The 12,298-nt window shown below is 37.5% G+C and overlaps 1 protein-coding gene across 1 annotated transcript in view; it reads right to left on the reverse strand.

Moving 5' to 3' along the window:
* The window catches only part of LOC149300549 (aminopeptidase O-like), a 146,689-nt gene that overhangs the window by 114,394 nt on the left and 19,997 nt on the right, over positions 1-12,298 (reverse strand). Inside the window, exons 4-5 of the mRNA XM_089485036.1 lie at positions 8,002-8,013; positions 5,680-5,928 (exon numbers count right to left, since the gene is read on the reverse strand). Coding sequence (XP_089341162.1) covers positions 5,680-5,928; positions 8,002-8,013 — 261 coding nt within the window. The remainder of the gene's footprint in view (positions 1-5,679; positions 5,929-8,001; positions 8,014-12,298) is intronic.

The following is a 12,298-nucleotide window of genomic DNA, read 5'->3' on the forward strand; positions in this document are numbered from 1 at the left end:
TTGCCATCATTGAGGGCAAAATTCATTTATCAAGGTATCATGTCAGGATGGCTGCCATCAGCTGAAGGGAAGTCGGGTGATGCAGCAGAACAATGACACTAAACATCAAGGTAAATCTACTACAGAACAGAACATCCTTTTGGACTGAACCAGTCAGAGCCCAGACATTAACCCATTTAACCATTAAAGGTATAAGAACATTAAAAGGGTTAATGGGAAAATGCAACAATGTTCAAGCCCACAAAATTTGCCTCAAACATAACGCTTTCCTAATTTTGCGCAGAACCAAACATTTATAGACTGGTTTATAAACATAAGCCTTCTGTTGTTTAGAAATAGTGTTGTCTTTGTGTGTCGCTGCTCTTTAATGACCTGCCATCACTATTTTATGTAAACAGTGGCTTTTCTCTAGCATGCTACACCCATGTTGTCACAATTAAATTATAATTACATCCCAGAGGCTTCTTAAATCTTTTTAAGTAAAGCTTCATTTTAGCAAACCAAATTTTCTGCTCTCGATATTAATTTTGGACATAGATTATGAAATGAATGTCAAAATTCTTTTTTTAGACAAAATAGATGCACAATAATAAAACAGTCTAGTAAAAAAACCAATCCTGTATATCTTAAGGAGACTGAGCAATCTGAACTATGAATGATATACTGATGTAGACTCCTTCAATCTATTGCACTCGCCAGTTGACAAGAAATCTCTGGATTTCTACTAGAGACTTTTTTCATATTATAAAATGGGGGATTGTGACACCATTGCATTGCTTCTAAATATATAGAATATTTTAAAAAATATCTTAAGTCTGGTCTATAGCAGAAGATGAGAACTTCATAAAACACATTATGAAAGCCTTGTGATTACTTAAATGCAATGTTTTTAATTTGGCATTGAACAATGGCAAATTGTCCACTTAGCTGATAAAATACGGCAGAATTTTTTATTACGTGGTTGTCTGTAGTAATGGGACTGAATGAATGTCTTTAAACATTTTTTGTAATTCTTTACACAGTAGAGGAGTTAGGAATATACCACAATATTCACTTCTGTTGGACTTAAAAGGTTAAACAAAAATATTCAGAATAAAGTTATGTATATTTTTATTTTTTTGTGGGGATAACAAGTAGTGTTAATTTGGTCGCTTACATTTAAAGACCAGAATTATGTTAAGCCATTGGTTTGATCTCAGGTGTTATTTTACAGTGTACTTTAATCTAGCCCCATGTACAAATTGTTAGTGCTCTCGCTTGAAGAATTATAGGACAACAAAACAAAGCCGGTGGTATATGGATGGCCTTCCAAGCCCCACATTGTACATCATGTTTGGAAATGTAGGTTATCAGTTGTTGATTAGGTAACTATTGTCTATGGAAAAAAATACAAAAAAAAAAAAAAATTTAAAAAAAAAAAGCAAAAAACAGAATCCCTGAGTACGGACCTTGTCAAGTTCAACAAATTTTAAGCTGAACTCAACAGAATTTCAGTAGAACATTATTAGTACTGCATGCTAATGCAGAACCAGACAGCATTTTACTGCCAGGTTAAGCAGCTGAAGCTGATAAATCAGGATACCCAACAAGTCTGATACTCAGTACACAGATTTTTTTTTATATATTCTGTTAACCATTTAGGAATCCATTTCAGCCCTTGGACAATTAAATGTACTATACTTCTGGGGAATATAATTCATGTACATAATGTCCAATGGCAGAAGAGAAACACTGATAGGCGAAAGGTCCTCTATGTTATTGGGGTATGTAGACTAAAAAAGTGTAAAAAAACCCCCAAAAAATTATAAATAAAAAAACAAAAAACTCTGGAGCAGGTCCAGGTTGATCCACTTTTATACTTTTTAGAACATTCTAATTTGACTATTTTGCTTGGAGAATAACTTTTCATTGATTTCGACACGTGGTTTATTAGAAGGGAAGTGGGGGTTTACATATAAATGCCTAATGATTTCTATCGAAGCTTTTGTTTAACCATTCCAGAGGCTCAGCGTGATGCCCCTGAACTTTCAGTCAATGAAAAAAATATCCCAAATAACAACCAAAAAGGGACCCATAAAATAGTGGTCTGTAATGCATTCCATGTGGGTGAATGTATGTGTGAATTAGAGGTGCCTGACATGGCTTTTTTTTTTTTTGCAGAAATTCACCAAGGTCAAGAAAACACCTTCAACAGAGAACGGCTTAGGTTTCCATCTCCTTTTCTTCGGCAATGAAACCTCTGCTGACTATTCTGACATACTTTGTAATTGTTTTTTTTCCTAAATCTAAGAAAATTCTAACAAAAACACTGTTTTTATGACATTTTTTTTTTTAAATACATGTTTAGACATGACATTTATAAAAAGTTAGACTTTTTTCTCCAGTTTGCTAATTTTTATATGTATCATAGTCTAAGAAAAAAAATCAACAAATTACTCTTTCAAGTTAAGACTGATTATTATAAACCCTCAGCTTCCACAACCCATGACCACTTATAATTTTGTAAAGTGCTGCCTCATGTTAAGCATCTGGGGGTGTTTTCCCCCCTTGCACCACTGATTGGCATGCAGACATCATGGAAGGTGCACAAACATAAAGGTTTAGGGGGGGATCTAAGACCCTATGATAGCATTGCAGGGCAGAACACAAGACTTCTGTTATTAGTACAAGAAGGGATACTTGGTGGGACCTGAGTAATCAGTCATCACAGAATCAAGCATTGCAAGTACTTATTACAAGAAATGATGAAAAGCTTTTAATTGGAAATGTGTCTGTTGTTAACTACAGATTACAGTGTCTTCTAGATTTAAAAAAAATGCTATGATACAAGATGGAGTAAATAAACAACACTCCTACCATGCTCTCCTTTAATCAAGAAAATAGATTTTCCAGATGACATTCATGATTGCAAGCATATGGAAAAGCGGTTCTACGGCAAACAGCTAGGATTAAGTGTAACTAGAGAACATGGGGCCTGAAAAGAGATCACTACTGTTCTTTTGGGGATGTTGAGGGGCCTAAGGCTTAACCTCGCTCTCCAAGAGAGGCTATAGGGTAATAAAAAAAATATAAATAAATAGGATGGATCTATTGAGACATGAGGTGATAAAATGACTCTGCCAAAGCTGAATAAAGGCAGTAGTCAGATTTGGAAGAAATGGGATTATAAATGTCAACCTCTATGAAGTTACATATTCACATTCACCAAGGCTCTAGACATCCTTTTGTTTATTTAGCAACAAAAGAAACAACCAAAAAAATACATTTTATCTTTATCTCTATTTTATCTACCAAAAAAGTTAAAATTGTAAAGAGCTGCTGCTATCTATTAGGGGATGAGTTAAAAAGCACATGTAAGAAAACACCTGTGCTCATTTAATGTGCAAGTTTTCAGAAATACTTTTCCAAAGCAAGTGCTGCAATTTATAGAAATAAAAAAATGCCCTGATTATTTCTTTTTGGAGTTGAAAAGTGTTTCAATACAATAAAATAAGGAAAAATATCTGCAAAGAAAAGGCACACAACTTATTTTACTTCTAGCAAAAGCCTTCACCATTGAGGTTCTAGGATATTTGGTGTTTTACTACAGATATAGAGCTGTTTTCCGTCATCATGTATCAAGCTGTTTTTTTAATATACCTGGACAGAAAGAAGTTAGGAAACCACGTGTCAACCAGTGTAAAGTGAATAAATATAATCGGAACGATAAATACTTCCCTTTAAAAACGATCGGACACTACAGCAGCAACCCTGTAAACATCCTCCACGGAATGTTTGAAATATGGAACAAGCTAGACTTCTGTCAAGGGGCGCTTGTAATTCGCGATCTTAAATAACTCAAAAAGAACAGATAAAAAAGAAAAAATATATAGTGTAGTATATTATAACTATTGTGGAATCCCAGGGCTATATTCCAATGGTTGCACTCACAATATATATGACCTTTAAAGCTTCCAGAATCAACTCCTTGATGTGTGTGTCAATCCGTCCGTATCATGAGACATGCAAAACAGAAATCTACCATAGAATGATATCTTCCTATAATAATGTACACGCAAGGGTGGAATGCACTCACATTTAGGCAGATCAGTCCCGCTTATCTGTTGTATGTCCTGGAGTAGTGCTGATATTGCCTGCAAATCTGGAACTGGATCTTCTTGAACTTCAAGGTCTTTAGGTCCTAGTGAGGTAAGTCCTCTGGGTTCCGCTGACCGTGTTAACAAAATCTCTTTAAAGTGCAGGTGCAGATACTACTCGAAATCAGGTAGTAATCAACAAATAGTTGGTATTAAGTGTGTGTTATGTGTAATTCATGATTAGTGGAAAGATAATAACATGATCAAAAAGATAAATAAATAGGTGAATAATTTATTCTGGGACTATGCCCTTAAATCCTAAAAGTGTAGTTGTAATTCATCAATATAGACGATCAATAAATATACCAAAAACAGGTGGATATTTAAAAGATCAGATAAAAACTGAATGAATAAAAATGGATAAAAAGTCAAATGTCCTGTAATTTAAAAAGGTCCTCTACGCGTTTCGCCAATATCTCGTGGCTTCCTCAGGAGGTCTGTGCGTTTGTCCGTGGAGTCCTTCCTTATATACTTCCCCAGATAGCACGTTCGCGAAATTGTAGTTCCGTATGCCTGTTTGGAACCCGGAGACTAAGACTATCTTAGCTCCAAGTGTACTACCTAAAATTAATAAACCACGCAACACGGAAAACTTTTTAGGATCTAGACCCACTGGCTTTTTTCCTTGTGGACACTGCAAGATGTGCATACATCTACCTAAAAAGACTAATAGTTTTATAGGCCACAATACGGGCACTAAATATGAGATCAAACATTTTATCAACTGCAACTAGAAAAATGTTGTATATCTTTTAGAATGCAACTGCAGTTTGCAATATGTTGGAAGGACCACTAGACCCCTTAAAGAAGAGATTTTGTTAACACGGTCAGCGGAACCCAGAGGACTTACCTCACTAGGACCTAAAGACCTTGAAGTTCAAGAAGATCCAGTTCCAGATTTGCAGGCAATATCAGCACTACTCCAGGACACACAACAGATAAGCGGGACTGATCTGCCTAAATGTGAGTGCATTCCACCCTTGCGTGTACATTATTATAGGAAGATATCATTCTATGGTAGATTTCTGTTTTGCATGTCTCATGATACGGACGGATTGACACACACATCAAGGAGTTGATTCTGGAAGCTTTACAGGTCATATATATTGTGTGCAACCATTGGAATATAGCCCTGGGATTACACAATAGTTATAATATACTACACTATATATTTTTTTCTTTTTTATCTGTTCTTTTTGAATATACCTGCCAGGTCTCTAAGCTCTAAAATTACTAGTCAGGTGCTGGGACAATAGTTCCATAGGATGCTCACTGCATCAACCTTCACACAGCTTGTAATTACATTCCTGGTCAGTGTTTTGTTTCAGGTTTCATTTCGGGTAAAAGGAAAATGTAAACTGATTGCCCTGTTTCAGTGATGGCAAATCCTGGCTTACAAAATGTTGCTGTTATGGTGGTTTGTTGTTTTGGGATTGTCCTACCTGAGTGATGCATAGTACTGAGGTACTTTAAATTGCATATAGCTGCGGACTGTACCTTAAACAGACAATGAAGTCCCAAAAGGTGAGAGAGTGTCATTTACCTTGCCATTCCTAAACTAGAGAAGTTGGGTGGAACAATCAAGATATCAAGTCTACAAAAAGGATGGGTACCCAACACGGCATGAGCGGCCTCCAGGCATCGAGGAAGTAGAGGAAGCAAGATCTCAATACACGTGTTCAACAATCCACGCGGGGCAAAGATTCGGTGGGGAATCAAAGCCTGTGTCCGAGCTTCAGGACAGCTGAAACGGCATGGATAATCCTTGTGATTACATTCCTGCATCAGTGACCTGGAAAAGAAGAACATGCTTGTGTTGTGATCACTCAATTAGAAGTATGGTGCACTGTATAGTGAATCCAGTTTGTATCTGGAGAAATGCTGTATTATACCCGAGCTACATTTTTTCAGATCTTACTAATGGTTTTGTGGACACAGTAGTTGTCTGCGGTTCTGTTTTAAGTGACAAGGCAATATCTTATGGTAAATTATACAAGACAATATGTGGGATTTTATTATGTTTCTAGGGACCTGAGACTTATCGAGTGTTTGAATGAAAGTTCAGTGTACATTGGTTTGCACATATTTTTTACAGGTCAGTGAGCAGTTCACTGTGGGGCATGTATATGCTAACGCAATTATTTGAGCTGATTGTATCTGTAATGCTTGTGTGTGTCTGGGGACGCCCAGAATGCTGGAAATGATGGAGTTCTCACCAACTGGGAGCAGCGTAGGATGATTATTGATGCCACCCTCCAATGTCATGCCATAATACCATATGACAGGGGAGTCCAGCCTGCGGCCCTCCAGCTGCTGCAGGACTACATCTCCCAAAATGCTCTTTCAGCTAAGGGGCTGGCTGAGGAGGATGGGAAATGTAGTCCCGCAGCAGCTGGAGGGCCGCAGGTTGGACGCCCCTGCCATATGATAACCCAGCAGACATATAAAGAGTTTAATAAGAAAGACAAAAATGTTTCTTTCCATGAGAACTTATTCCCCAACAAGTTTTAATCGTAGAAGGATTTATGAGTGTTGTATTTAAAGGCAAAACAGTTTTTTTTATTATGTTAAATATCCCACAGGCGATATAAGAACATAAGAGTATACACAACATAGGGCACTTTAGTACACCAGGTTTAAAAGGTGCGGCTTGTTAAAATTCCTTAGACTAATACTAATACGGATTATCTACTGTCTAGTTGAACATCATCTTGTCATATATTAGGCCTTAGGCAAAAGTTAGTCTGTGAGACCTAAAATGTTCTGCATCTTTCTTTTTTCACGGTTTTTATCTTCTTCGTGATAAATTTGCATTGTCGAATAATACTATGCCCTCAGTGTCAGACATCAGTCAACGACAGAAAATTTTCTCTGACAGAAACGGTCACAAAATTGATTTCACAAGCAATCTGAAAAATGGTAGTCATAAATAAGTCACTGCTTGAATCAATATGTAATGAATTCTATGATTATGCATACTGTCCACTAGATCCCTAAGATAGACAGACATAACACAATTGCAGCAATCTCTCCTCATTGCCGTGTGCTATCATGAGGCCATTTAAAAACTTACCTAGCCACTCATGATTTTTTATTCTGGTTGGGGGGAAAAATAACTCAAAACGTAATAGGATATTTCCTAGCTCAGCTCAGTTACCATAGATAGGTACTTTGTTTCAGATAGTCTGCTTTATTCTTATAACAAACCTGCTGTCAGATTTAGTCCCAAACTAAGATGGCAGAATTTACTTAAAAGGGACAGTTTAGTGTCTCTGACATCCTTGCTGTAGAAGAATGTTCTTTATTATGCTTTCTTGCCAATAACAAAATAAAAAGCACTTATCTGACATAAAATGTGCAGCCATGCTGCAAAATCTTCTTTCTTCCATCATGAGCCGAAATGTCTGGCCACTGATTAGCTGCTTAAGCTGTCAATCCGTGGCAGTAAAGTACTTCCAATGAAATCAATGTCAAGTAACAAAAAAGGTAAGCCAAGCGCACACGGATCAACGAGAAGACTTTACACGTGTACACACAGCGTTCAGCAGGGCCAAAGGCGCAGGCGCTCGCAGGGAGATGCATTGGGCACAATGGAGCTCTATAGCCCCACATTGCTAACAGAAGTGCCATATGCCAACGACGGGTCGGGTGGGCATCACGTACCCCAGATCATTTCTGGATGATCTTTCAATTCTGGTTTAATTAGCCAAGTATAACAACTCTTCATTCATGCATTATTATATTCCAAGAAACATAAATTGCACACCTTGTCACACGCATGCATACGACTTTGCTTAGAAAATCAGTAAATTCACCTTAGTAAATGAGTCTAGCTTTAATCCCCTGCCAAGTCACAGTGGAAAACCTGACCTGACTGCTCTAAGTTTAGTTTAATAACCAAAGTCAGGGGGGAGAAGTGGCCTTTACAATGGTGATTATTCCAGCAAAGTGCATTATATTCCCATGATAAGACACAAGGACTATGTTGGCATCAGTTTATAGATATGTTTTGTTAGTCATCTCAGGGCAGCTTGTATTAATATAAAAAAAACATGCGATAGCAGACACGCTTTGGAACTTTTAACAAATCAGCGCTGCCAGGTGTGCCTTTCCTTCATTTTAGATCTTTTCCTGTCTCTTGTAAAATATGGAAAAGTTTATTAAACATTCCGAGACAGTTCATTATCTTTTCATCGTAAAAAAATAAATATATATATATGTTGCAATTGGTTGCAAAACATCACCAGTTGAGAAAAAATTGAATCTCTCCAAAAGAAAATGCAGTTCAGCATTCATCTTGCATTATTTAAGATGAGTTAAGGTATTTATATTTCGGATATTGATATTTTCAAAGAGACACACCATAGAAAGGTGCTAGCTTTGAGACGTTCCCTGAGCGAGTCCATGTGGACATTAACTGCTGCTTCTTAATTTCCCTGATTTCTGCACCACATACAGAACTGTAAAGTTAAATGACATTTCAAAAAGCAACAAATCGGTTGGAGGCAATCAACTACGTGCTTTACCAAAAAAGCTATTTAAATAGCCAATGAGGTTTAAAAAGAAACAAATTACCTGGTTAAAAAGTAAAAAAAAAAAAAGAATGTATGGAATAAATGGTCTCCGTTGATTAATATGCAAATTTTGTGTGGCAGAACCATCTGGGCAACATCCAACTAAAGTTTTGCTTCTTGAACAACACACAGGTTAACTAACCATTCCCCCCCCCACCCATATGAAGCAGCACCTTGCTGCCCCTACAGGGACATTTCACCAAACATACTTCAAAGAGTGATTTTAGCCTCAGATAGAGAAGGAAGGCCTGGTAGAATTCACTGTCATAATGTATGAACCTTTCCTCACACAGTGCAAGCACTGACAGCGTTTATCTCGTGAATACTGTCAGATCTCACGTGCTGGATGTACCAAGTACTACGCAAGGAGTTTGCCAAGTAACAACATTATGAATAGAACCAGGTCACGATGGCACGGTAGATGTTAATGACCCCCCCAGGCATAATAAAACATATTTCTTATGGTCTGATGGTGTGCGTTAAAGCAGTTGTGATAGTCTGTTATATATATATATATATATATATATATATATACACACACACTATATATCTCATGTTTAAATCACAATAAATAAATAAAAATCTGCTGGATGCTGGACCACTCAGTTAATGCTTTGTGTAATTGGAACAGCACCTTTAAAAACCTCTCACCTGGTTACAGCAAGCTACACCTTTTTAACAAATATACTGCATTGTTGTTTATGGTACATGGGAATCTCATACTCAGCTGGAGTCTTAACAAAAACCAAGTATAAAATCAGTAACAAATCGCACTGAAGATATACCGTATTTGCCTGACTACGGGACGCACTTTTCCCCCCCACTTTAATGTGGGGCTGTGGCCTATATTCGGGCTTTAGCGCAGGAATGCGCAATTGGTATCGATTTTTTTCCTTTTCTTTATCATTTAGCCCTGCTGAGGGCAAGCAGCAGGGTTAGGATCCAGATCCCCCGCACCACTTCTTTGACTGAGCGTTGGCATAGAAGGCCTGGCAGAAGTGGCGAGAAGCAGCAGAGGTTGTCTATGCGCATCGCGCAGACATCCACCGGCAGCCCCCGCTAGACACCATGGAGTCTGGGGATGCATTGGTAAGTCTGGGGGAGAGGGGCAGAGTGGCATATCAGGGTGACATAAAGCATATCAGAGGGCAGAGTGCCATATCTGGGGTTATAAAGCATATTAGGGGGCAGAGTGACATATCAGGGGTTATAAAGAATATCTGGGGGGCAGAGCGGTGTATCTATAAGTAAGGTGCATTATGAAATAAGGGGACCTTAAAATGGCTATTAGCTTTCCAAATTTCTGTTTGTACATAACCTATGCTGACTAACTGCATAATAGATACCAAAAGTGTTAAAATACATGTATTCCTGTTCATTAGATAAAATACTGCTTTACCATTTCACTCAGTTGTATTTTTCCTCTAAAAATAATGTTTTCTTTAACCCCTTCGTGACAAAGGCTGATTTTACTTTTTGTACCCTTCGTGACAATGGCCTTTTTAACATTTCTGCGCTGCTCGTGTTTAGCTGTAATTTTCTTCTTTCCCGTTTACTGAACCCACACACATTAGATATTGTTTTTTTCAGGACAAGAAGGGCTTTCTTTAGATGACATTGTTTTGATTGTATCTTATTATTTACTACTAAAAAAAGTATAAAATATGGTGAAAAACTTAGAAAAAAATGACTGTTTCTAACTTTTAGTTGAAAAATCTTTTACTCATCTATAAAAGGTAATGAAAAAACCTGCTAAATAGATTCTACTAGTTGTCCTGAGTTTAGAAATACCCAATGTTTTTATGTTTTTTTGCTTTTTTCTACCCATTATGGGGCAATAAGTACAGGTAGCGTTTTGCTATTTCAAAGCCATTTTTTCCAAATCTGGTAATTCTTCCCTCCATGTGCCATTTCGGGTATCTTTGAACCCGGCCAATGCAATTTACCCCATCAAGTCATATATTTTTGAAAACTAGACACCCCAGGGTATTTCAAATGCTAGTATTTTAACTCTTTCCATGCACCATATCTACCACCAGTCTTTGTCAAACTTTGTGGTAGTCATTTTTTTGCATTTGTTTTGCCACACACATTTTACTTCAGGTATGAATTAAAATGTTCTCGTTTATGTCACTATCACAAAACACCCCAATATATGTTCAGCAACATCTCCTGAGCGCAGTGATACCCCACATGAATGATTTTGCCTGGCTGTTTGGGGGCAAAAGGGCCACATTTGGGGCATGCGCATTTTTCAATGTTGAACTTTGGCATTTGGGGATCCACTGCCCATGCCCTATTTGGTACATCTTTGAGCCGGGCCATTTCAGTGTGCCCAATAAACCCATATATTTTTGAAAACTAGACACCCCAGGGTATTTCAAATGCTAGTATTTTAACTCTTTCCATGCACCATATCTACCACCAGTCTTTGTCAAACTTTGTGGTAGTCATTTTTTTGCATTTGTTTTGCCACACACATTTTACTTCAGGTATGAATTAAAATGTTCTCGTTTATGTCACTATCACAAAACACCCCAATATGTGTTCAGCAACATCTCCTGAGCGCAGTGATACCCCACATGAATGATTTTGCCTGGCTGTTTGGGGGCAAAAGGGCCACATTTGGGGCATGCGCATTTTTCAATGTTGAACTTTGGCATTTGGGGATCCACTGCCCATGCCCTATTTGGTACATCTTTGAGCCGGGCCATTTCAGTGTGCCCAACAAAACCATATATTTTTGAAAACTAGACACCCCAGGGTATTTTAAATGCTGGTATTTTAACTCTTTGCATGCACACATTTTACCACCAGCATTGTTTCAAAGTTTGCAGTAGTATTTTTGTGTGTGTATTTTTCCCACACACACCTACTTTATGTATGAATTTACAGCTCCTGGTATATGCCGCTGTCACACGACACCCCAATATGTGTTCAGCAACATCTCCTGAGTACAGTGATACCCCACATGCATGAATTTGTCATTTTTGGGGGGAACTAAAAGGCCACATTTGGTACGTGTGCATTTTTCTAATTGGAAATTAGATGTGTGGCCATCCTTCCCCCGGTGTTAATTGGGACCTTGTTGAACCTGGCCAATTCAATTTACCCCATCAAATCATACCTTTTTTAAAAGTAGACACCCCACGGGCATTTAATATGCCAGTATTTTAACTCTTTCCATGCGAGAATTGTTTTAAGCTAATATGCTAATTTTAGGACTTGCTCACAAAAATATATTTTTTATATATATATTTTATATTTTGTTGCCTTTTTTAAAAAAAATTTTTAAACATTTTTTTTTCAACTTGGAGGTTCCCCTGATAGTGACATCAGTGGGAAATGATTTTTACATTTTACTGTTTTTTTACTATTTTTTTCTAATTATTAATTTTATTTTATTTTTTTATTTTTTTTTTACTAATCACAATGTGATTAGAAAGCTGGGCTCCATTGACTTGCATGGTGAATGCAGTACCTGTATTCAACCTGCAAGTGGAGCCAGAGTTCTCTAGATGGTCTGGAGACCGTCTAGCGAGCTTTTAAAACTTGCTTGTTTCTCTTGCAGGGCGGCGGCCATCTTCC

The sequence above is a fragment of the Sceloporus occidentalis genome, unplaced genomic scaffold, assembly GCF_023333645.1.
Source record: "Sceloporus occidentalis isolate IW3139 unplaced genomic scaffold, rSceOcc1.0.p SCAF_24, whole genome shotgun sequence".
Taxonomy (NCBI): domain Eukaryota; kingdom Metazoa; phylum Chordata; class Lepidosauria; order Squamata; family Phrynosomatidae; genus Sceloporus; species Sceloporus occidentalis.